The 27,047-nt window shown below is 46.6% G+C and overlaps 1 protein-coding gene across 1 annotated transcript in view; it reads right to left on the bottom strand.

The window, feature by feature from the left end:
- Positions 1–6,601: 6,601 nt before the first annotated feature.
- The window catches only part of LOC140426652 (alpha-actinin-2-like), an 89,379-nt gene continuing 68,933 nt past the window's right edge, over positions 6,602–27,047 (bottom strand). The window contains exons 7-12 of the mRNA XM_072511739.1: positions 26,161–26,242; positions 22,815–22,900; positions 17,830–17,922; positions 15,789–16,019; positions 8,645–8,792; positions 6,602–6,854 (exon numbers count right to left, since the gene is read on the bottom strand). Of these exons, the coding sequence (XP_072367840.1) occupies positions 6,682–6,854; positions 8,645–8,792; positions 15,789–16,019; positions 17,830–17,922; positions 22,815–22,900; positions 26,161–26,242 (813 nt within the window). The 3' untranslated portion in view covers positions 6,602–6,681. The remainder of the gene's footprint in view (positions 6,855–8,644; positions 8,793–15,788; positions 16,020–17,829; positions 17,923–22,814; positions 22,901–26,160; positions 26,243–27,047) is intronic.

Genomic DNA, 27,047 nt, shown 5'->3' with positions numbered 1-27,047 from the left:
AACTCCCATTATGTTTTTTTTGCCTTTGTGGTTCCTCAACTCTACCCGCACAGACTCCACATCATCTGACACTATGTCGTTTCGTGCTATTGATTTAATTTCATTCCTAATTAACAAGGCAACCCCGCCCCCTCTGCCCACCTCTCTGTCTTTTCGATAGGTTGTGAATCCCTGGATGTTTAAATGCCAGTCCTAAACCCCCTGCAACCACGTCTCTGTGATGCCTACCACATTATATCTGCCAGTCACAATCTGGGCCACAAGCTCATCTACCTTGTTCCGTACACTGCGCGCATTTAAATATAGCACCTTTAATTCTCTATTGACCGTCCCTTTTTGTTTTCTTAGTGTGGTGGACCTTGGTTTACTGAACCTTTCCATACACTGTGCCATATTTTGTGGGATGGGGACTATCGTAACCTCTCCTGAGTTCTGTCTTTTCATGCTTTTTTGTATTCCTAAGCAGCTACGCTTCCCACTGATTACTTCACCTCTTGGTTCCCTGACTTTCCCTTCCCCCCCCCCCAAATCTCTAGTTTAAAGTCCTATTGACCACCCTATTTACTCTTTTCGCCAGAACACTGGTCCCAGCTCGGTTCAGGTGGAGACCATCCCAACGGTATAGGTCCCCCTGTCCCAAAACTGATGCCAGTGTCCCATGAAAAGGAACCCCTCTTTCCCACACCACTCTTTCAGCCACGTGTTAACTTCCCTTATTCTTGCCTCCCTATGCCAATTTGCACGTGGCTCGGGCAGTAATCCGGAGATTATGACCCTTGAGGACCTGTTTTTTTTATAATTTGAATCTAGCTCTTTATAATCTCTAAACGGGTCCTCTTTCCTAGACTTGCCTATGTTGTTGGTACCGACATGGACCATAACAACTGTCCAAAGATGTGCGGGTTAGGTGGATTGGCCATGCTAAATTGCCCTTAGTGTCCAAAATTGCCCTTAGTGTTGGGTGGGGTTACTGGGTTATGGGGATAGGGTGGTGTGGGCTTGGGTAGGGTGCTCTTTCCAAGAGCCGGTGCAGACTCGATGGGCCGAATGGCCTCCTTCTGCACTGTAAATTCTATGAAATCTATGAAACTGGATCCTCCCCCTCCCTCTCCCGTATCCTTTCAAGCCGGTCAGAGATGTCCCGCACCCTAGCACCGGGCAGGCAACATACCATGCGGGACTCTTTATCCTGCTCACAAAGGATACTATCTATCCCCCTGATAATAGAATCCCCTACAACTACAACTTGCCTATTTACTCCCTCCCCTTGAATGGCCTGCTGAACCATGGTGCCTTGGTCAGCTGACTCATCCTTCCTGCAGCCCTGTTCGCCATCCACACAGGGAGCAAGTGCCTTGTACCTGTTGACAGGGTGAAGGGCTGAGGCTCCCAAGTTCCTGACTGCTGGTTCCCTTTACCTGCCTGACTTGCAGTCACACCCTGCTGTCCCTGACCACTGGAAGGATTTAAACTACTCACTCTGACAGGTGTGACTGCCTCCTGAAACACAGTGTCCAGGTAAGTCTCCCCCTCCCGGATGTGCCTCAGTGTTTGAAGCTCAGGCTCCAGCTCATCAACTCTGAGCCGGAGCTCTTCGAGCAGCCAACACTTACTGCAGATGTGGTCGCTGCAGCTCGCAATGGGATCTCCCAGCTCCCACATCAAGCAGCTCAAGCACATCACCTGACCAGCCATCTCTAATTAATTAATTAGTTTCATTTAAGTTCACGAGTTTAGCTGTGTTTTTTTTTTTAAATTTGGGGCAGCTTTGCTATCAACCAATCAGATCACAGCTTCCCTCTGACGTCACTTTTGAAAAGAAAAAGTGGAAAACAGGAAGTTACCGTTAGGTTTTTATACTCACACAGAGACTGCTCCTCCTCCTCCGAACGGCTCCCGAAACTAGGCCGCGATCCCCGGGTTAAAGTAGGTTTTTATACTCACACAGAGACTGCTCCTCCTCCTCCGAACGGCTCCTGAAACTTTCCTGGTTACCTCACTGCACCAAATTACCAAGTTTCAAATTCCCACTCTGGATGTGACTTACTCACTCAGGCTGTGTCTCTTTGACCTGCGCAACGCTGTCAGATGGCTTCCCGAGCAGTCAAGGTCATTTGGCAGAATGGCACCAGAACTTTCAAACAAGCACCAAAGCCTAGCTTGGCTGGTGGTGAGTAAGGCCCTTGCCGTCCGATGCTTCCCGTACGCCCAGAGTCTCACCTCATCTGCACGCTGCCCTTGAGGTGGCTGTGGTGGGTAAGAGACCATTATCCACCTCCTTGTCAAATGTGGTATGAAAAGAGAGGAGGTGGTTTTTGTCGAGGTTCATCTCAAGCAGCTCCATCACGCAGGACTCTGTGCTCTCCGGACTGTTTTCAGGGATGCACACCGAGACAACCATCAGCTGTTGCTGGGGGAATCATCAACTCAGTCTGCCCAAAAATATTGGTCAGCCGATGCAAAGAGTTGTCCCCGACTGAGTGTTGCAGATTGGCACACTCCAGAGCACAGGACTATGTGCTGAGGGATGCATTAAATCTTCGGGAAGCCACAGAGGCGCAATGGGGTAAGGTCGCTGCCCAAGACCTTTCAGCCATAGTGAACGGAGGGGCTGGGTATTGTATCGAACCCCTTCAGGCTGAAAGTCTATTTTTGCAAAAAGAAACGTTTGCACCATGGCGATCACAATTCTTTACACTAATTGATGAGATGTGGGCATCACTGGCAAGGCCAGCATTTATTACTCATTCTTAATTTCCCTCCAAAAAGCCTTTTTGAATCACTGCAGCCCCTGTGGTTATGTACAATTATGCAGGGATTATCCAGGATTTTTATCATTTTATATAGCTTCAAGATTCTTGATGAAGTTTTTCCACAAACAAGTGATGTCTATTCATTCTTGGAATGTGAGCCTTGCAGGCAAGGCCAACATTCATTGTCCACTCTCAATTGTCCTTCTGCAGGTGTTGGTGAGCTACCTGCACCTGAATGGCTTGCTAGGCCATTTCGGAGGGTAGTTAAGAGTCAATCACATTGCTGTGGGCCTGGAGTGGCGGGTTAGGTACAACACGCAAGGACAGCAGATTTCCTTGCCCAAAAGACATTAGTGAACCAGATGAGTTTTTACAACAATCCAGTAGGTTCATGATGATCATTAACAAGAATAGCACTTCTCCCCAGTTTAAAAAAAGTACTATTTGTTCATGGGATGTGGCCATCGTTGGCTAGGCAAGCATTTATTGTCCATCCCTAATTGCCTTTGAGAGGATGGTGGTGAGCTGCCTTCTTGAACTCTACGCTACAACTCATTGACTGCAAGTGGTTCAAGAAGGTGGGTCATCATTACTCTCTCAAGGTTAATTAGAGATGGGAAATAAGTGCTAGCCTAGCCACTGACGCCCACATCTTGGGAACAAGTAAATTTAAAAAATTTTATAAAGTTTTATAGTACAGAAAGAGTAACTTCGGCCCAATTTGTCTGCGCTAGCCATCAATCTGCAATCTGTTCTAATCGCATTATCCAGCACTTGGTCCATAGCCTTGTGTTCAAAGGAGTTTCAAGTATTCATCTAAATGCTTCTTAAATGTTGGAGAGTTCCTGCCTCTACATCCTTTCAGGCAGTGAGTTCCAAAAAGGTTTTTCCTCAAAAACTCTCTAAATCTCATGGCCCTTCCATTAAATCTATTCACTCCTATATGAAGGGGAAATGTTTCTTCCTATCTATCCTATGTCTCTCATAATTTTGTACACCTCAATCAGGTTCCCCCTCAGACCTCTCTCCTCTAAGGAAAATAACCCCAGCCTAGTCAGCCTCTCTTCATAGTTGAATTAAAATGCCCCAGCTGCCAAGGGAGGATTTGATCGTGTGTTTAGATTATTAGTCCAGTAACATTACCACTATGCTACTGTCCCTGTCGTCCCCTTTATTGTGGTAAAACATCCCAAGATGCTTTACAGATACATCATACAAAGTTTAACACCAAGCTACCAGAAGATGATATTTAAGCCGATGGCCAAAGGTTTGGTAAAAGAAGTAGGTTTTAAGGATCATCTTTTTAAAAATAAATTTAGAATACCCAGTTCTTTTTTTTTTCAATTAAGGGGCTACTTAGTGTGGCCAATTCACCTAACCCTAACCTAATCTTTTTGGGTTGTGAGGGTGTGACCCATGCAGACAAGGGGAAAATGTGCCAACTCCACATGGACAGTGACCCGGGGCTTGGATTGAACCCGGGTCCTCAGCGTCGAGAGGCAGTAGAGCTAACCACTGCGCCTTTATGCCGCCCTAGGTTTTAAGGATTATCTTAAAGGAGGAAAGGGAGTTACAGAGATAGATGGGATTAGTGAGCGAATTCCAGAGTTTTGGACCGAAATCTCTGAAGGCACAGCTGCTATTGTGGAGAAATCAAGATCAAGGAGAGTCAAGAGGCCTGGATTGGAGGAGCGCAGGCAGCTTTGGAGGGTTGGAGGACTTGCGGAGTTATAAGATCAAGGAGAGTCAAGAGGCTTGAATTGGAGGAGCGCAGGCACCTTTGGAGGGTTGGAGGACTTGCAGAGTTATGTAGGGTTGAGACTATGAACGGATTTGAAAACAAGGTTGTAAATCTTAAAACTGAGGCATTGCTTAACCGTGAGCCAATGTATAGGCGCGAGCACAGGGATGATGGGTGAATGGGACTTAGTGCAAATAAGGTCATGGGCAGAGTTTTGGATGATCATAAATGTATGGAGGATAGAATATGGGAAACTGGCCAGGACTGCATTGGGATTCAAGTCTAGAGGTAACAAAAGGCATGGATGAGGATGTCAGTAGCAGAAGAGCCGAGGCAAGGAATTGGGAAATGTTACAGAGGTGGAAATAGTCAGCCTTAGTGATGACCCGGAGATGTGAAGCCTCATCTCATGGTATTGAGGTTACGAATGATATGATACCAAGGTTGTGAGCAGTCTGGTTTAGCCTCTTACGGTTGTCAAGGAGTGGGGTTGAGTCGGTGACTCGGGAAAAGAGTTTATGAATTCAGTTTTCCCAACATATCGATTTAGATAGGGCATGGGATCTGTTCCATGTCCATGACTCTGCATGTTCGTTGACCACACCAAATTTAGAGGCAAGAAATTGATGTTCAATTCACCCTGAAAAGAGGACAACAATCATAGAATCCCTACAGTGCAGAAGGAAGTCATTCAGTCCATCGAGTCTGCAGCGACCCTTCGAAAGGGCGCCCTATCTAGGCACAGTGCCCCGCCATATCCCCGTTGGACACCAAGGGGCAATTGAGCATAGCCAATCCACCTAAGTTGCACATCTTTGGACTGTGGGAAGAAATCGGAAGAAACTCCACACAGTCACCCGAGGTCGGAATTGAACCTGGATCGGTGAGACAGCAGTGCTAATCACTGTGCCACTGTGATGCCTTCTGTTATTAGGCAGATACAGGTTTTGTAGAGCAAAGAACCCACTAAAAACCAACCTGAGAGGTGCAGCATGCTATTTAGTGAAGGAATTTAAAGATCGGTTGGGGACAAGAGCTAATGTCAGCCTGCACTGCACATTTCACCACCAGAGCAACTGGGCTATATAAAATCAAAGTATTCTTTTCATTTTAAATTTCAACTCATTGAGTGCTCTACCTCTGGTCTCAAAGGACCACAAAAGTTAAGAAATATTCCCATGGTCTCAGTAAGATTAATCAAATTTACACTAACGGAAATAAACTTGTGCCAATTTACCTCAACACATGGAGCTAATTTGCATTTTACTCTTGTTATCTTTTTGGCTATTTCTAAAGGAGGAACTATTGTAACCAGAGAGCATTTTGCAAACAGAACAAAGCACAAAATAAATGTCAGTAAGGGGCTGTTCAGTCTCCCTCCAAAATAGCTTGCCAAATTCATTTATTTTTTGAAAAAGTTAATTATCCTCTGAAAACGTTGAGGTGAAAAAACATTTTGGATCCGGTTTAACATATAAGTAGTTACAATATCATTCTCCAAGTCTAGTCAAGGCACACACTACATCTCTCAGAAGAATGCTTCAGGTTATACTGCTGTCTCACTTACAGCAGTACTGGAGACGGAGTTACAGCTGTTCCTCCGATCTTCCGGTACCAGGAATTTGAGATCAAAGCATCAATACAGCGAATGGAATTCAACCACTTACAGCGCCATTAATGCGACAATGTATACAGTGGCTAATACCCACTGTCCTTTTACTGTTGATACACTTCAATCCTCTCACTTTCCTATAGCTGTGGATGGAACAACCGATTGTATTTCATGGAACGATGTATATTGGCCGTGGAAGAACAGAGGGCAACACCCCACATTTGAGTAACGTGTGTGGAGTTCATCCTTCCCAGACTTCATTACCTTGGCTTCTATCAATGTCATTTTCAATCACTTATTTTTGAAAAAGGTTTTTTACGTTGGGAGTGGCCAGAAAAAAAAACTACTTGCAAGCAAGATGACATTGTTGCCGTAATAGTTTCTTTGAGGAATTTGCTTATTTTCCTAAATGTTTTATTTGGAGGAGAATCCTCATCCTGAAACAATGGCAATAAAAACCCAAACATTTCTATATTTTTTTTTTAATAGCTACAACTGTTTGATGTTATCCTTTGGAATTCCCGCACAGTATGCGATTATTTGGAAGCTGGTTATCAGTGGAATGTCACCAGCTGTCAGCCTGGAAATGGAACATACTTCAACTCCTGTGCGATGGCAGCAATTTGCTCCACTCGGTCCTGGTGTGCAGCCAAGTCACTCTCAAACGCCTCGTGCTTTCTCAGTAAAGCCCGCACTTCAGTCAAAGAGGCAGATTCATAATCTTTTTGCTTCAACATGTAATCTTTCCCTGGGGAAACCAAAAACCTTCATTAGCCAGGCAAACGTTTCCCCGCAGCATTTCGAACTTACAATTCAAAGTTCTTTGAACACAAATTAAAATAATGCTGTTTTGAAGTTGTGTTTTTTTTTAATAAAAGCACAGACCATTCAGCCCATCGAGCCCACGCGGCTCTCTGTAACTCAATCTAATCAGTCCCATTCCCTTGCTTGATCTCCATAGCCCTGGAAGTTTATTTCCTTCAAGTTCCCGTCCAATTTTCTTTTGAAATCATTCATTGTCTCTGCTTCCGCCACTTGTAAACAGTGAGTTCTGGGTCATTACTGTGTAAAAATGTTCTTCCTCACACTCCTGTTCTTCCTTTTGCCTAAAACTATAAATCTGTATCCCCCGGTCCTTGTGCCAACAGCAAATGGGAGCAGCTTTTTTTGGTCTACCTTATTGTACACCTAAATCATTTCTCCAGTGGGCAGCACGGTAGCACAAGTGTATAGCACTGTGGCTTCACAGCGCCAGGGTCCCAGGTTCGATTCCCCGCTGGGTCACTGTCTGAGCGGAGTCTGCACGTTCTCCCTGTGTCTGCGTGGGTTTCTTCCGGGTGCTCCGGATTCCTCCCACAGTCCAAAGACGTGCAGGTTAGGTGGATTGGCCATGCTAAATTGCCCTTAGTGACCAAAAAGGTTAGATGGGGTTAATGGGTTACGGGGATAGGGTGGAAGTGAGGGCTTAAGTGGGTCGGTGCAGACTCGATGGGCCAAATGGCCTCTTTCTGCACTGTATGTTCTATGTATGTTCTATCGTGTTGTTCCTTAGTCTCATTTGCACCAAGAGATTTATTGCATTTCATTTACTTTTACAGTTACTGGTATTTCAACCACTGCTCATTATTAGCACATCGTAAATCGTTCCAGGATTATATGTATACACACACTGGTGTATCTCATGTTGCATTGATCACGCTATAGCCACCAGCCAGTGTCGGTGTGGGAGTAGCAACTGACTTGGTTCAAAGCACTGCTTAAAATGGGAAAGTTGAGTTGAGCTGGGGTGGGCTGGGTGTGGGGAAAGTCACTACCGGCACAGCACAGCTGCCAACATGGACAAAAAGATCCTGCAACACTTTCTAAAGATGAGCAGGGCAGTTCTCTCCTGGCCTCAACCAACAGCATCTCATTAATGGTTGTGAGACCTTGCTGCGCACAAATTGCCTGCTGCATTTCCCTACATTACAATAACAGCTACACTTCAAAAATACTTCAACAGCTGTAAAGCAATTGGTGCATCCGGAGGGTTTTGGCGTCACTACCTCTGGGCCAGAAGCTCTGGTATCATATCCAACGCCAGGACGTGTTGGTCATGGAAGGAGCGTTCATAATGCGGTTCAATGAGCTGATAATCAGCTTGGGAATCCTTCAACCACTTCCCAACAATTCCCCAAAAGGGAAAAACATGTGTGTGAAGGTATGCTTAAAAAAAAATGGTGCAATAGAAGTGGAAGTAACTCTTTCTGTTACACAATGTTGGAGCAGCTGGACATGCACCAGTGTTTGGATGCACTGACAGACTGTGGAATGAATGGGACACAGGATGGAAATGGAGAGCAGTATGGCCTTGTAATCTTTTTTCATGAACTGTCTATCTGGATAGGACTGCTGATCAAGAAACCATCTTTCAGAAAACAAACTTAAAATTCTAGTACCCATGTTTAGCATGGACCAATCAGCAATGCTGCTGGGACCAACATAAAATCTAATAACATGGAAATACATAAATACACTCATTGTCAGCTGGTGCCTTACCATGAGACCACACTTCATAAATCAAAGCTTTCTGTCTGAATTTCTCAGCTAGATGATCCAAACGCTCCAATCTCCTTAGTTCATTCAGGAGCCATTCTTCGTATCCCTTCTCTGCATGCTCAAGGCGCTGCCAAGCACCTGCAATGTCCTGGATAAAAAAGAATTGGGATCTTTTTCGAATTTCCTCTTATGTGTCCCTCTGCATCAAAGTCGACTGCGATCACAAAATTCATTCCCAGGCAGAAGATAAGACAACCCTGAATGGATCAGATGAACACAAGAGGACTTCCAGGACTCTCTCTTCCCATCCAGATCTGCCAATCCTCTATGCTGGGAAGTTCAGTATCTTCGTAAATCTTTTCACCTTCATCTTTTCAACTCTTACCATCACCTCTTCAGTATTGTTAATGCTCTCAGTTTTATTAGCGTTTTACTGATTTTGTACCATTTTACTCCCTGTGATTCACACCCAAGAGCGGAATTGCCTTCCTCTTTCACAACTCAGGAAACAGTGCAAAAATCAATAAATTGTTAATAAAATTGTGAGCTTTGGCGGCTTTGCCTCATCGTAGAAAATAATTGCAATTGTACAGGGAAGTGAGGAAAGAGAAAGGGGGCGATTTTGAACCCGCACTTGCCATCTGCGCGATCGGCAGGAAATCCTGTGAGAATCAGGAAAAGTGATTTTCGCCAGAGAGATCATGTTTCCCGATTTTCTCCACCTCTTGCGGGCGAAGTCACGAAATTTTAATAGTTTTAGGTCAATTTGCATCTTATTTGTCGGCCCCCCACCACATGATCCCTCCCCACTAAATATTCATAGCACACCGTGTTTACAACAGGTTTGGCCAGACGCAAGACAGTTGAGGGGATTCCTCCTGGGGCGCAGAGGTAAGTATATCCCCCGAGAGAGGGAGTGCTGGGGAAGTGTCAGTTATACTTCTGCGATGTTGGTTGGGGGTGTAATGTTGGCGATGAATGTTGAGGCGGGTGTATGTGACCGTGTGACTGTATGAGTGAGTGACTGTATGAGTGAGTGAGAGTGACTGACTGAGTGAGTGTGTGTATGAGTGGGAGAGAGAGAGAGAGACTAAATATCTTTAGAGAAAACTGGTCTGTGCAACAGGAGAGCTACACGCCAGTTTTCAGTCTGAGCCTGACATTTTGCCAAATTCTGGCAGATTTCCCCCAAAGGGAGAGAAGAGAATTTTTATATATATATTTAACATTTATTCATTTCCATTTGTTATTTTACATACATAAACGAATAATTTACAGCATGAAGGTAACTATTTCATTCGATTTAACTAGAGGCTGGTTATTGCAGAGATTTCAGTATAATTTCTAGGAATATTCCCCAAAGAAACACGATTAAATATATTATAATTTGTAGAATGTTATTTATATCCCAAAATAATGTAGATCTGATTAAAAGAAAATATGCAATGCATTGATCCTGCTTGTTCTAACAGGTCAGGCACAATGTTCACCACTATGGTGTCACCCAACCTTTTTGGAGATGGGGCCTTCCAGATAACACTTCAGAAAACAAACCCTATTTTTATAGAATTCTGACTAATATCCTTTTGCTGTGCCCTCTTTACAAATACTTGACTGTATCAAAGGGGTATTAATTGGGTGGATTTTCTGAATCTGATTGTGATGGAGCGACATTAACTTTAATTAAATACAGTCGATCAAGCCAGGAGGTCAACAACATTTTGAAAGGTGAACAATCTGGTTTTCAACAAGGGGGTGAAGCACATGCAACCAGGCCTTTGCCCTAACCATGTTATTTGAAAATAGCTTCGAGGATTTCTGGTTGCGGCTATGCCTAGGTAGGCCGCACATTCGGCAGCTCCCGCCAGGAACGGACTTTTGGGCTCTTCAGAGGGTCCCCAACGGCAATTGTTCGACGGCTTCCAGTGTGGGAAGGTGACAGCAAGGTTCCCCCGACACTATATGGATTGGACCAGGAGTGGAGCGGTTAAAAAAGTGATCCTGGTGCAGCGGAAAGTGCGAGAGGAAAAGCAAGATGGCGGTGGGTGGAGACCAAGCAGCGTGGGCGCAGTGGTCGCAGGAGCAGCAGCAGTTTCTTAAACGCTGCTTTGAGGAGCTGAGGACAGAAATGCTGGCGCCAATGAAGGCGGCGATTGAGAAGCTTGTGGAGAACCAGAAGGCCCAAGGGGCGGCAATCCGGGAGGTGCGGCAAAAAGCCTCGGAGAACGAGGACGAGATCGTGGGCCTGGCGGTGAAGGTGGAGGCGCATGAGGCGCTGTACAAGAGGTGGGCGGAAAAATTTGAGGACCTGAAGAATAGGTCGAGGAGGAAGAATCTTCGGATTCTGGGTCTCCCTGAAGGAGTGGAAGGGCCCGATGCCGGGGCATATATGAGCCGATGCTCAATTCATTGATGGGCGCAGGAGCTTTCCAGAGGCCCCTGGAGATGGATGGGCTCATCGGGTCCTGGCAAGGAGACCCAAAGGCATAGAGCCGCAAAGGGCTGTAGTGGTGAGGTTCCACCGCTTTAATGGACAGAGAGTGTGTCCTGAGATGGGCCAAAAAAGAACGGAGCAGCAGGTGGGAGAACACGGAGATCCAAATTTATCAGGACTGGAGTGCGGAGGTGGCTAAGAAGATGGCTGGTTTTAACCGGGCTAAGGCGGTGCTCCATCGGAAGAGGGTGAAGTTCGGGGTGTTGCAGCCAGTGCGATTGTGGGTCACGTTCCAAGATCGGCACCACTATTTTGAAACGCCTGATGAGGCATGGAACTTTATCCAGACTGAAAAGTTGGACTCAAACTAAGGGTTTGTCGTGGGGGGGATGTTTACTGTGTTTGGGGAATGTTCTTTTTGTTTTGGTGCTGGGTGGGGATGGGTGAATGGATTTGATGTGGGGACTGTGGAAGAGTGTGGGCGTCGGTGTTGGAGGGGCAGGGCCCTGTGGAGGAAGAGGGGGGGTGGAGGCCCGGGGATGGGGAGTTGGGGTAAGGCCACAAAAAGGATCTGCGCCAGAGGGGGCGGGGCCATCTCAGGAAAGCATGGTCTTTTTCCCGCGTTAGGGAATGATGGGGGCGGGGCAGGACGGTGCTGGAGAGGAGCACACACTGACTGCCATGGGGTGGGGGGATTCTCACAGAGGGGTCGATGGAATGGCGGTAGAGGCCGGGGTCAGCAGGAGTCAGCTGACTTACGGGAGTGTCATGGGGGGAGCAAAATGGCTAGATGAGGATCTAACGGGGGGGGGGGGAAACTGGGTTGCATTGGCCAAAGGGGAGCTGGAAGTAAGAGAGGTAGTTGGGGCGGGGGTCCGCCGTCTGGGGGACTGGAGGGTGTGGGAGTCGCGGGCAAGTGGCTGGCCTAGAAAAGGAGATGGCTAGTTGGGGGAGGGGGGGGGGTAGCCCCCCGATCCGGCTGATAACTTGGAATGTGAGGGGCCTGTGAGGGGCCTGAACAGGCCGGTCAAGAGGGCCCGGGTGTTCGCGCACTTAAAGGGACTGAAGGCAGACGTGGTTATGCTCCAGGAGACACATCTGAAGGTGGCAGATCAGGTTAGGCTGAGAAAGGGATGGGTAGGACAGGTATTCCATTCAGGGCTGGATGCGAAGAACAGAGGGGTTGCAATACTGATGGGGAAGCGGGTGTCGTTCGAGGCACTGAATATTGTAGCGGATAATGGAGGTCGATGTGTGATGGTGAGTCGTAGGTTGCAGGGGGTGCGGGTGGTACTGGTGAATGTATATGCCCCTAATTGGGATGATGCCAGATTTATGAAACGCATGCTGGTTCGGATTCCGGATCTGGAGGTAGGAAGCTTGATAATGGGCGGGGGGGGGGGGGGGGGGGGGGGGGGGGGGGGGGGGGGGGGGGTGACCAGCGCCCGCTGTGGCGCCTCGATGTAGGACTATTGGCGGATGAGGGGGTGTGCGGGCGGGTGCATTGAAAGATACTTGGAGGCCAACGACAACGGGGAGGTGCAGGTGGGGGTAGTCTGGGAGGCGTTGAAGGCGGTGGTCAGGGGAGAGCTAATCTCCATTAGGGCCCACAGGGAGAAGAGAGAGAGGAGGGAGAGGGAGAGGTTGGTGGGGGAGATTTTAAGGGTGGACAGGAGTTATGCAGAGGCCCCCGAGGAGGGGCTACTTGGGGAGCGACAGAACCTCCAGACAGAATTCGACCTGTAGACCACGGGGAAAGCAGAGGCACAGTGGAGGAAAGCGCAGGGGGCGGTGTATGAGTATGGGGAGAAGGCGAGTCGGATGCTGGCACACCAGCTTCGTCAGAGGGAGGCAGCGAGGGAGATAGGTGGAGTTAAGGGTAGCGGGGGGAATATGGTGCAGAGTGCGGTGAGAATAAACGAGGTATTTAAGGACTTCTATGGGGATCTGTACAGGTCTGAGCCCCCAGCGGGGAGGAGGGGATGCGACGATTCCTAGATCAACTGAGGTTCCAGAGGGTGGAAGAGGAGGAGGTGGCTGGTTTGGGGGCGCCGATTGGGCTGGAGGAGCTGGTTAAAGGATTTTTAAAAATTTTATTTTATTTTTTTATTTTTATTTTTTAAAATAAATTTAGCATACCCAATTCATTTTTTTTTTCAATTAAGGGGCAATTTAGCGTGACCAATCCACCTACGCTGCACATCTTTTGGGTTGTGGGGGTGAAACCCACGCAAACACAGGGAGAATGTGCAAACTCCACACAGACAGTGACCCAGAGCCGGGATCGAACCTGGGACCTCGGCGCCGTGAGGCTGCAGGGCTAACCCACTGCACCACCGTGCTGCCCTGAGCTGGTTAAAGGATTGGGGAGCATGCAGGCGGAGGAGGCCCCGGGGCCGGATGGGTTCCCGGTTGAATTCTACAGCAAATACGTGTACCTGCTGGGCCCGTTGCTAGTGAGGACTTTTAATAAGGCGAGGGAGGGGGGGACCTTGCCCCCGACAATGTCCAGGGCGCTGATTTCTTTCTGATCCTGAAGCGGGACAAGGATCCATTGCAATGTGGGTCGTATAGACTGATCTCACTCCTCAATGTTGACGCTAAGTTGCTGGCAAAGGTGCTGGATACGAGAATTGAGGACTGTGTCCCGGGGGTGATTCATGAGGACCAGACGGGATTTGTGAAGGGTAGGCAGCTAAATACAAATGTGCAGAGGCTCCTCAATGTGATTATGATGCCCTCGGTGGAGGGGGAAGCGGAGGTAGTGGCAGCTATGGATGCGGAGAAGGCCTTTGAACGAGTGGAGTATGAGTATCTTTGGGAAGTGTTGCAGGGGGAGGGGTTCATCAGTTGGGTCAGGCTGCTATATAGAGCTCCGGTGGCGAGTGTGGCTACGAACCGGCGGAGGTCGGAGTACTTTTGGCTGTACCGGGGGGACGAGGCAGGGGTGCCCCTTATCCCCCTTGTGGCAATTGAGCTGCTGGCCATGACACAGAGGGAGTCCAGGAAATAGAGGGGGGGTGGGGGGTGGGGGGACACCGGGTGTCGTTCTATGCCCATGACCAGTTGTGTGTTGCGGATCCAGTGGAGGGGATGGCAGAGGTCATGCGGATCCTTCGGGAGTTTGGGGACTTTTCGGGGTATAAACTCAACGTAGGGAAGAGTGAACTCTTTGTGGTGCATTCAGGGGACCAGGGAAGGGGGATAGACGAGCTACCGCTGAAGAGGGCGGAAAGGAGCTTTCGGTACTTGGGGATCCAGGTGGCTGGGAGCTGGGGGGCCCTGCACAAGCTCAATTTGATGCGGTTGGTGGAGCAGATGGAGGATGATTTTAAAAGATAGGATATGCTGCCACTCTCACTAGCGGGTAGGGTGCAGTCGGTAAAAATGACGGTCCTTCCGAGGTTTCTCTTTGTGTTCCAGTGCCTTCCGATTTTGATCCCAAAGGCATTCTCCCTAGGCCCACTTCCCCACTTTATCCCTGTAACCCCACCTAACCTGCGCATCTTTGGACTATGGAAGGAAACCAGAGCACCCAGAGGAAACCCACGCAGACGCAGGCGTGCAGACTCCAGTCACCCATGGCCGGAATCGAACCCTTGTCCCTGGCACTGTGCTAACCAGTGTGCCACCATGCCAGCCAGTCTTGTAGATACTCAGCTCAACACAGCAATGCAGATCAATCAACTCCCCTGGAACCCAAGCCTGTGCAACATCCTGCTCATATAAGGCAGCAGATTGCAGCAAAAAAAGCTCCTGAAGACGGTTTACATCAACCCAAGCCTGCCGCTACACAAGGACCTTACCAATCCACCTGGTGCTTGCCTCCTATCATGCCAGCCTATATGGCTAAGACCACCATGTCAAGGGATAACATCAGAGGTCCTATGATAACAGGAAAGGAACCAAGACGCCACCATTAAAAACCACTTCCTCATCCCAAGTCCCACAGCCCGCCCACCCGGCTTCAACCTGCCACACCAACATTGGGCACTCCTCAACCGTTTCTGCACTGGTCTTTGTGCAACAAATCAGCACAAGTGGGGCCTTGCAGGGAACCTGCACTGCAGCTGTGGTGCGCCCCAATCAATGACTCACATCTTTGAAGACTTCAGCCAACAAAACTCAGCGGAGGTCTCACAGAGCTCCATTTAATCCCAGCAGAAGCTATTACCTGGATGTGGTAGTATGTATTGGGGGTCATGTGGGACTGGAAGCCCTAATGTCATTGGCTGACAGATCCCGGGTCCTGGTTGGCCGTTGACCTCTAGCTCCGCCCTGAAGGCGGAGTATAAGAAGCCGGAGTCTTCCCCCGCAGGCCAGTTTACTATCGAGCTGCGGGGGAACAGACACGCTTAATAAAGCCTCATCGACTTCACTCTATTCGTCTCGCGGAGTCTTTGTGCGCTACACTGGATAAGTGAATACTGCACACGCTGGAAAAAAAAAACTAACTTCAGCAACGAACAGAGCATTACTTTGACCCCCACTGTGCAAATGAGGTCAGCTACCAATACTGTCTGGCTCCAGGTTTTCACCAATTTCACATATCTGTGATGATGTTGACATCGGCTATCACTGAAAATTGGGTTGTTCTATAAAGGGCAGCTTATAAGTGAAGTTAATTTTACCCCTGGCAGGCAAATTGAAATTCTATGGTATCAGCTTACCAAAGATAAACATTTACCACAAGAATTTTAGTAAACTTACTGAAACCATTTTTCCTTCAGAGGGCATGAAGGCTGGCCTGTTGCTGATCCTCAGTTTGGTCTGCAAAGTGTTGAAGTTGATTTCTAACTGACACTTCTCTTGGGTTTTGGGAGGTTTGTGCAAACGACGGTAGTCTCGGAAATCCTCCAATTTCTGTTGCATGGCTTGCATGGTCTTCTCGGGGGATAAGTTTTCCAACCAGGGGATGGTCCTCTGAATCCATTGCAGCAGCTGACAGAGACAGAAATTCAAGTTCACACACCAAAGTCATCATGCATATTCAAGCACTTTTGTCCAAACTTATACCTTTGCCCTCAGTCACCCCATTTGCAACACCAAGGATTTATTTCCAATGTTCACCAAAGTACAACAGGAAATTTTCAATTTTATACTCACATAGACTCTTCTGTTCCCACCGAATAGCAACTATAGGAAACTATACCTACAGATGTGCAAGCAAGCAGGCAGAGCAACTTGATAAATCATTAAACTTTTTAAACCTAACTGTTCCAGTCCACACTACAATCTGGAAAACTAAAATCATAGTTACAAAGTATATTTTTCCCCTTCTACAATTCTGCCTACAAAAGAGAACAGCCATGATATCGGTACATACTGGATCGTATACTGTTATTCCTGGTCATAGGCATTGTAAGACGTTATGGGGACTTATAGGACTGTAGAGTGGTTCCAGCATAGCAGGAGCCCATTTGGCCCATCATGTCCATGCTGCCTTTCTGCAAGAGCCACTCAGTTAGCCCAATTTCCCACCCTTCTACTGTAGCTTGGCAGTTTTTTCTCTCTTCATTCTGCGGCCGTCGTGAAAACGCTGAGTCCCGCCGGTGCCGTCCACACCTGCTCTCAGCCGGCGGGAACTCGTAGAAGGGTCGGGGGGGGACCTCCGGCCCTGGGGTGGGACCTCCGATGCGGCCTGGCCTACAATTGGGCCCACCAATCGGCGAGCCAGCCTCTCTGGCTGCAGGACTCATTTCCTATACGCCGGCCCCTGTAGTCCTGCGCCATGTTGTGTTGGGGCCATGCGTTGACGGAAGCCATAACGCATGCGCATGTTGGCGCCGGTGCCACTGCACATGCGCGGATCCGGCGGCGCCCTGTTCGCGCCGGGATCGGCAGCTGGAGCAACGTGAACAGCTCCAGTGCCGTGCTGGCCCCCTTTAGTGGCCAGAATTAGTCCTGGGAGCGGCCCGTTCACGCCGTCGTAAAACGCGATGGCGTGGACACTCTGCCACAGGATGAGAGAATCCCGCCCCATGTCTTTGATGAGGGGTTATGAATATAAATGCTCATTTTATATGGAATTAAGCACTTGAAGGAATGTAAATGTTGTTGATCGGACTTTATGAATGAAAGAGTGTTTATTTTAAAATAATGAAGCAATCAATAGACACCCTACCTAGGCCCACTCCCCCTCCCCTCCCCATCCCCGTAAACCCACCTAACCTACATACCTTTGGACACGATTGAGCAAATTAGCATGGCCAATCCACCTAACCTACACATCTTTTGACTGTGGGAGGAAACCGGAGCACCCGGAGGAAACCCATGCATATACGGGGAGAACGTACAAACACTACCATTACAACATCAGCAGCTGGAAAGGTATAAAGTCGGGGCGGGGGTTGGGGGGGTGGTGGTGGTGTAATGGGCTGGTGGTGTAATGGGGTGGAGAGCCAAGAGTCTCAGATGTACACCAATGTGGGTCTGACCAGCCACCGGGACTGTAGCGAAACATGGAGCCAGGCAAAAGTTGTTTGGTTGTCTCCTCCTAGTTTTGTTGCCTCTTAACAGAGGTGCAGCTCAGATCAGCAACCAATTTGTCTCTAGGGTCAAAGTTGCATCCAGCCTCTCTCTCCCCCCACATACAAAAAGTACATTTAAGGCTTTGATTATAAAGTTCACTATTCTTCCTCTGCAAAGTGTCAGATTCAGTTGGCAATCCATCAATCTGAACTCCACTGAATAGTGATATAGGAAAAAAGGAAAATTTCATTTAGTCTCATTGGAGCATCTCTTAGCTTACCTCACTGGCCAGCCTCTCATACTCTCCCATTGCTTTTTCGTTATCCTGATTCACTGCCAGAATCTTGCAAATCCGGTTTGCTGCCATCTCGGCCTATAGTGAAAAACAAGCCACACCTGAGACAAAAATACGTTGGCACAAAACGTAACAGCAAAATGCAATTGGAGCACATTCTTGCCCATGAAGGCAATTCAGTATTGGGAAGTGAGTAGCTTAGTTGAACCAATGAGTGCTCGCCACGGGAAACGGCAAACCACCGACAGGATTACAAAAGTGAGCAAAACATGAATTTTCGATCACACAAAAATACATTTATTCCAAAGCTTCCACAAATGCAACCAAAAAATATGTTTGTACCACGTTAGAATATAAAAAGTGAAAATAATGTAAATCATCATTAAAATGTTAATCAATAACTGAAAAGCCCTGGCAATGCTAAATGTTATTAGTAATCTGTTATTATCAAGAAAAATGTTTAGTAAGGTATAAGTGTGCATGCTTTTCCGGTATGAGGTAGGTCTTGATGTCTAACTTATGTAATGGCGAAGGTTGTTCTTCTCTAACACAAGTTTAAAACTACCACAGCTTTTCGGTGGATATACTGACCCTGGAGAAAAGGGGTCAGAAGTTGGGGAACAACCTGCCTCCAATTGGGCACATATCCTATCTCACTACACGAGCGACTTACCATGGGAGGTGTAGGAATGGGGAGGGGTGACAGTCCCTGCTTTCGCATACAGCCTTACAGCCTTCTCAAAACCAAAACTGACATCACTTTTGACTTCTGTGGAAAGGGAAAGTGTGTGTGTGGGGGGGGGGGGGGGGGGGGGGGGGGTGGATCGAGGCATAATGGGGTGGAGAGCCAAGTGATTTGTTTGGTCTTCACCTTAGTCTTCCCCTACTGAGCACTGTTTTAGCCATTGGAAATCCCTCCTTCTGATCTCTCATTCCCCCCCCTCCATTCCTCTCATCGCGTCTTGCCCTCTCTACCTATCCCAATCCTCATTTCTCTATCCTCCTGTCTCCTTTTCCTCATCATCATCTCCTTCTTCCTCCCTACCTCTATCCCTTCCTTCGGCTCACACTTTTTCCCCTCTATTAGGGACCAGGGAACGAGTGTAGAACATATTTCGTAAATAATCCATTTTATACCAAGAAATAAACACCACCGCGAAACTCATGGTTGGGGGTGAGCCATTTGCAGGACCATAAATTCCTGCCTGGGTAAACGGCCAGAAAATCCAACCTATAATTCCAGCTTTGTCTCACCAAAACCCTGTACTATTGCAGCAAAACATTTTTATTGCTGTACTCTAATCCCCTGGCAATAAAGGCCTCCATGCCATTCACCTTCATTGTTTGCTGTACCTTCATGCCAACGTTCTGTCTTCCTTGCCCGAGCTCACCCAAGTCTCTTGAGCATTAATATTTACACATTTCACACCTTTTGAAAAAATTCTGCTTCTTTAGTCTTACGAGAAAAGTGAATAACTTCACACTTGCCCACATTATATTCCTTCTTTAACGCGGAGTTCAAACTTCCCCACAGTCTACACTTTGTTATGGGAAATGGCAAATCACAAACAAAATTCCTAAAGTGAACAGAACATTAATTTATTGCTCAAACAAAAATACATTTATCCCAAAGCTTCCATAGATCAAATGGAATCAAAAATATATTTGCAGCCTCTCGGTGTCCTCCCCACAGCTTACCTTTCCAACTAGCTTTCTATCATCAGCAAACTTAGATATATTACTCAGTCTCTTCGTCTAAGTCACTCACGTAGATTCTAAATAGCTGCAACACCAGCAATGATTCATAGAATCCTTACAGTGCAGAAGAAAGCCATTTGGCATATCGGGTGTGCACCGAACCCTGAAAGAGCACCCTACCTTTGTCCACACACCCGTCCACCCCACCCTATCCCTGTAACCTCATAACTTAACCTGCACATCCCTGGATACCAAGGGGCAATTTAGCATGGTCAATCCACCTAATCCACCTTTGGACTGTGGGAGGAAACCAGAGCACCTGGAAGAAATCCACGCAGACATGGGGAGGATGTACAAATGTCCACACAGACAGTCTCCCAAGGCTGGAATTGAACTTGGGTCCTTGGCGCTGTGAGGCAGCAGTGTTAACCACTGTGCCACCATGTTATCTTTTCTTACAGCATTCTATTAGTGACACCTTGCCAACTTGAAAATCCCACATTTATGCCCACTCTCTGCTTTCTATTGGTTAACCAATCCTCTATCCATAAGAACAAGAAGGAGTAGGCCATCTGGCCCTTTGAGCCTGCTCCGCCATTCAATGAGATCATGGCTGATCTTTTGTGGACACAGCTCCACTTTCCGGCCCGAACACCATAACCTTTAATCCCTTTATTCTCCAAAAACTATCTATCTTTATCTTGAAAACATTTAATGAAGGAGCCTCAACAGCTTCACAGGGCAGGGAATTCCATAGATTCACAACCCTTTGGGTGACGAAGTTCCTCCTAAACTCAGTCCTAAATCTACTTCCCCTTATTTTGAGGCTATGCCCCCTAGTTCTGTTTTCACCCGCCAGTGGAAAATACCTCCCCGAATCTATCCCATCTATTCCCTTCATAATTTTATATGTTTCTATAAGAACCCCCCCCCCCACCCCCCGCCCCCGCGCACCCTTCTAAATTCCAAAGAGTACAGTCCCAGTCTACTCAACCCCTCCTCGTAATCCAACCCCCTCAACTCTGGGATTAACCTCGTGAATCTCCTCTGCACCCCCTCCACCGCCAATACGTCCTTTCTAAAGTAAGGAGTCCAAAAGTGAACACAATATTCCAGATGTGGCATCACTAACACCTTATACAGTTGCAGTATAGCCTCCCTCGTCTTAAACCCCATCCCTCTAGCAATGAAGGACAAAACTCCATTTGACTTCTTAATCACCTGTAAACCAACTTTTTGCAACTCATGCACTACGACACCCGTGTCCCTCTGCACAGCAGCAAGTTTTAATATTTTATCATTTAAGTAATAATCCCTTTTGCTGTTATTCCTACCAAAATGGATAACCTCACATTTGTCAACATTGTATTCCATCTGCCAGACCCTAGTCCATTCACTTAAACTATCCAAATCCCTCTTCCAGTATCCTCTGCACTTTTTGCTTTACCACTCATCTTAGTGTCATCTGCAAACTTGGACACATTGCACTTGGTCCCCAACTCCAAAACATTTATGTAAATTGTGAACAATTGTGGGCCCAACACTGATCCCTGAGGGACACCACTAGCCAACCAGAGAAACACACATTAATCCCCACTCTTTGCTTTCTATTAATTAACCAATCCTCTATCCATGCTACTACTTTACCCTTAATGCCATGCATCATTATCTCATGCAGCAACGTTTTGTGTGGCACCTTGTCAAAACCTTTCTGGAAATCCAGATATACCACATCCATTGGCCCCCCGTTGTCTATCGCACTGTTAATGTCCTCAAAAAATTCCACTAAGTTAGTTAGGCACGACCTGCCCTTTATGAACCCATGCTGCATCTGTCCAATGGGACAATTTCCACCCAGATGCCTCGCTATTTCTCCCTTGATGATAGTTCTTCCCTACTACTGAAGTTAAGCTAACTGGCCTATAATTACCCACTTTCTGCCTTCCTCCTTTTTTAAACAGTGGTGTCATGTTTGCTAATTTCCAATCCGCCAGGACCACCCCAGAGTCTAGTGAATTTTGGTAAATTAATTATCCACGCTAATATATTACTCCCAACTCCATGACCCCTTACCTTGCCTATTAACATTTCCTGTAATACCTTATCGAAAGCCTTTTGCAAATTTAAGTATAGTACATGCACTGGTCCCCCTTATCTACCCTTTTAGTTACATCTTCAAAGCATTCTAATACATTTGTCAAATGGATTTCCCTTCAGTTAAACCATGTTGATTTGTTCTAATCACCCTAAGCTTTTCAAAATGCATTGTTAAGATTTCCTTTATAATAGATTTCAGCATTTTCCCAATGACCAATGTTAGACTAACTGGCCTATAGTTTCCTGTTTTTTCTTCCCCTCATTTCTTGAAAAGTGTTACATTTGCCAATTCCAATCTAAAGGGACTGCTCCCAAATCTAAGAAATTTTGGAAGTAAAGGGAAATTGACTAGTTATCAATTGAGTGCCGAGTAAATATTAAAGCAGAATGCAAACTCAAAAGAGCCCTGGAATTGTGAGATTGAGCTCCAAGTACAAAGTATCACACAACAGGAACGCAGATTGGAAAATTTGGCACATGAGCAAACATACAATGTGAACTGCTGTATTACAGACTCAATTTCTTCCTGTCCTATGTTCTCACCATTCATCCTTCTTGCTCAAATTTCACGCTCGAAAGAGCATCGGAGCGTCCAGTACATCAACCAACTGCCCATTCTTCACATAAGAACTCAAGACAATAAGTGCTGTTTGGCCACGGAGGGCATCAGAGCCGAGACTGATACTGTTCTCGCCCACTTGGCATATGCCAGGCAGCATCAGGTTTTGCTCCCCTAATCCAAGTTAATTGAGAACATTTCTAGTCCTCATACGATCATGACGGCAATCACTTAATTCAGCACAACTGGATCTAAATTGGGACCCGCTTCCTGTTCTGCCCAATGAATATTAAACCATGTAGTTCACCTGTTTACTGGCAATTCATGACAACTGCACTATGAAGTTTGCTGTTGATCCAAATTGTTCGAATGCAGAAATTTTACAAGCACTTTACAAGTGATTATAATTTTTGGCCTGGCTGCACTAACTCTGTCTACACCCGTCTCTTATTGCACAAAAACATGTTATTAACAATGTGTCCGCATGAAAGTGTACTAACATCAAGGTCTGGGGAATAAGGTCATTCTTTGGTTATGAAACACAACTCATATATACATACAAATAAGCACTTTGCAGGCACCAAATTCACCGCAGCCAACACAACATTCTGAGTACCTGCTCTGCTCCAGCAAAAGCATGATAGAAACACGAAACGTACGTCATGATAGCCCTCTGATCAGGTTTGGGTGTGTTCACAATATCTAATGAGGAGGGAAAGCACAAGGACACGGATGGGATCAACAAGGTGGAATGCAGCAATCCATGTTCGCCATTGGAAGGAATACAGGACTATAGCTTTCTTTGTTTCCTAATTTTCTCCAGTACCATTTCCCCCACTTACATTGTCCCTTCTTACAACGCTGCTAAAATTAATGAATAGAGTAAAATTTAGCCCTAATTTTATTAGAGGCCTCTTAAGAGGAAATCACCATTGTTACATCAAATGCTTCTTTCATTCAGAAACCTCCTTGGTGCAGGGAATTCATGTGTAAGTGCATGTGAGTGAGCGAGTTGCGAGTGAGTGAATGCTGGTGTCAACCGGCCCATCAATTAGGTTAAGATGCCTCTAATGTACATTAGATCAGAAGGAATTGGAAGAATGTTTGTCGATGGAGATAACAGCTTAATGCTGACAACTGCAGTAACACTTGAAAAAAAAACTTATTGATCAGACGGCAAAAAGACAACAGGATCTAAAGCCATTGAAAAGAGAAAAGGTGATTGAAACAAATTAAGGAACATGAAAAGTCACATGAGCATCCCATCATCGGACAGAATGGGAGATGTAGAAGCTGAAAATCAGAAGGTTGAAGTTTAACAAAGGTCTGGGGCCCATAGGTTTTGACCTCGCCTTCCGTGCACCTGCAAACGCATGGTAGTAACAAGACACAAGTAATAACAGCCCTTTTGTCGGGTCTTGCTGCATCTACAATGACTGTTTAGAAAGAAAATTGTTACTTTTTACCAATAAGACTAGTCAACTGTAACTTATTTTGGACAAGAGGGGCCCGGGTAAATCAAGTGGTCATTCGTTTAATTTCAAGCGCACAATGAACAAAAGCAGATAATTCACATCCAGCTGATTCGTGCATGGTTCTGTACCAGCCATTGCTCACTGGATAGTTGTATACTCACCAGTGAGAAGGAGAATGCTTCACAGCACGACAAGCTGCTACGAGGATGCTGGTATTTGTTTGTCTACTGCCTCAGTTAAGTACATCAGCTCAACAACAGGCATGCACTTCTCCAACAACAAATCATTATCCATTATGATAAGGCAGACGAGGACTGTGTAACACGGGGGTCACCACCAGCTTTTGCACAGGGTTTTAGGGCAAGGGACATTATTGCAAGAAAGAATACAAATAATTTGGATCCATTTATCAAGCAGCCTGCAACATTCCCTTTTATCATCCCATATTCCAGCATTAAAGGAGCAGGAAGACCACAAATATTGCTCCTCTGTGGATTTTTGGGGCCAGTGTTTTTTTAAAAAAAAAAGTGTTTTCACTGCCTCTTTTACAACCGCAGAAAGCACTTAGCATTGTCGAAGTGGTCAGCAGCTGTCAATCAGAACAAGAATGCTTATGTAAACATTGCGATTATGATCAATTGATGGTATTTCAGATGCATTCAAGTGTGAAGGGAAAGATAAATAAAATAACCTCCAGCCTGCTGTGTTTAAACCATTAAGCTGTCAATCAAAGGCTAGTGAAAGATCCAGCACTGTGAAATTGAATGAGCTCTGAGCATTTCAAAGGATCTCAGGGGATTTCAAGGCTTTTCAAGTATTAAGGGTTTTCAAGAAAGGCTCAGACACTTCAAAAAGCAGCAGTTTTAAATGTATAGGGTTGAGGGAGCGGATGGGAGGAAAGGGAGAGTACTCCTGGCTGAATTTCAATGAATTGTCTGATCTGTTCATTTGTTCATCAGCTGTCAGGGAGAGCAGTTCAGATGAGAAGGCCACTTCAAAGTTAGAACAAGTGAGACAAGGATGATGATTCTGAACAGAAGGCTGCTCGAGGTGACCACGTCAATCGTGATCTTCAGGTTACCAAGTGCTGGAAGGTACAGTCCAGACATGGGACCCTATCTCATAGGAGGAGCGGTGTCAACCCCTCATCCACAGTCCGAACTCACCCAACTCCCAGGACCTTGGGGGACCCTTCCACTGAAGCTTGACAGTGGCATAGGGGCACCTGAGCAATGAGTTAACCTCCTTGACCCCCCTCGGGGTCCTGCGTGTCAGGTTTGGGTGCCACTGCCAGGGTTTCAGTGCCATGGTGCCAGGGGGCAGTGCACTGTTGCCCATGCCAGAAGGTGGGACCCGAAGGGGGGGGCCTAAATGCGGGGGATGTTTGAGAGAGAGGTTGTGTGGGTCTCGGATCACCCTCATGCATGCGTGGTATGGGGGAGTGACCTATTTCCAGAGTGGGGGGGGGGGGTTGGTTGCAGTGGGGATAGATGCGCCTCCTTGATGAGGGGTTGGGGGGTGGGGGAGTCAACATTTGCATTTTGGGGGGAGGTGGGCTGGGGGGAGGTGGGTTTGTCAATGGCTGCTGGAATCGGGACATTCATTCAAAATGGCAGCCCAAGACCAGTAAGTGCAGGAAACCGGGGTGTTTGCAGATATAGAACATACAGTGCAGAAGGAGGCCATTCGGCCCATCGGGTCTGCACTGACCCACTTAAACCCTCACTTCCACCCTATCCTCATAACCCAATAATCCCTCCTAACCTTTTTGGACACCAAGCGCAATTTAGCATGGTCAATCCACCCAACCTGCACGTCTTTGGACTGTGGGAGGAAACCGGAGCACCCAGAGGAAACCCACGCAGACACAGGGAAAACGTGCAGACTCCACACAGGCAGTGACCCAGAGGGGAATCTAACCAGGGACCCTGGCGCTGTGAAGCCACAATGCTATCCACTGTTCTACCGCGCTGCGTAATTCTGCATCGTAAAGATGTGAGAATATCATCTCGGCAACCCTCCTCACGCCAGCGGGACATAGTTCTGATTTTTCGCTGGTGGGAGCACTTAAGTTTCTGAAACAGAGAGGCCTGTCCAGTTTCTCTCAATCTACTGGTAGCACCAATCTTAAAGAAAGATCAGTGAGCGGAAGTTGGAATGGCAACTGAAAGTGTGCAAGTTTGGATGTGGAGGGTTAAGAGGCTGTTTGCAAGTATCGCAGAGTCAAACGAGTACTCTTGCTCCTCCTGGCTCCACAGCAACGTTTTGAGATTTTTTTTAAAAAGTATCTTTTGCTGATGGCTCAAATTGGCCGTTGAAGACTCGTAAATGGATCAGGTCCACCACCCGCTCCACTCATTGATGACCAATTTCCCAAAGAGAAATCAGGCACAATGAGGTCCAATCTCTACTCCAATGTTTAGATTGTCATTCTGATTTCCAGTTACATTGGGAATTTCAGGATTTCCGTACTGAAATACATATTACCTTCTGCATCCAGCATCTTAGGAATATCCAGTTCTTTTTCTGCAACCTCCAAGGCAAGGTTCAGGTTGTAAAGGGCATCGTCCTATATGTGGAAGACAATCTTGTTACTCAACAATTTGAACTTCGGCAACAAATTACTTGGCCACTCGATTGGCAAGTGGATCAAAAAATTGCAATTCTAGCCAAGTGCAACATTTGCAAACCACAACCGTCAGCTTTGGTTAGTGACCAATTAAATAATGCTGCCGATATAAGAAACTGTATGGACAGTCACAGCTTGCTTAAGCTAGGCATCATGTAATTTTGCTGATAGGCGAATATGTTATTGAGAACAAGAGGTCGCTGTTGTAAAAAACATCTGAGACTGTGTACAGTTATATACCCAAGGTGTAAACTTGAATTTTCTTTTCTGTATGATATTCTCAAAGAGATTCAACAGAAACCATGATTTCTTGCAGTAGACTATTCTCCCTCTCAAGTTAACAAAAGGCTATTTCAACGGAGCACCAGAAACAAGTGCAGAAATTAACCATAATGGAGAATGAATGAACTCTGGGTACATGTGCAGCATTACCTGTACAATCCTCTTACTGGCTGCTTCTGTCAGCAGTCTTATTCAGCCAACTATAAACCACAAGAGTACCACCAAGCAATGAAGCATTCTATTTGTGATTGGATATAGCTCACATACGTCATAAATGCTAAAACAGAGGTGTGATGGGGTAGTAGTTTATTCGCCACGGACATCAATGGCAAGTTAAAGCAGAAGGTGCAAAACAGGTAGCTGATTCACAATCACCAACTTTACACTATTGCCCGAAGTTAAAACCTACCCCAGTAGCTTTCCCAGTAGACTGCTTTTGCAACATGCAACAACACTAAAGAAT

Source organism: Scyliorhinus torazame, chromosome 1 (genome assembly GCF_047496885.1).
Source record: "Scyliorhinus torazame isolate Kashiwa2021f chromosome 1, sScyTor2.1, whole genome shotgun sequence".
NCBI classification, from domain to species: domain Eukaryota; kingdom Metazoa; phylum Chordata; class Chondrichthyes; order Carcharhiniformes; family Scyliorhinidae; genus Scyliorhinus; species Scyliorhinus torazame.
Note: the sequence above shows the minus strand (reverse complement) of the source record. Positions and strands in the feature narration are given on the sequence as shown.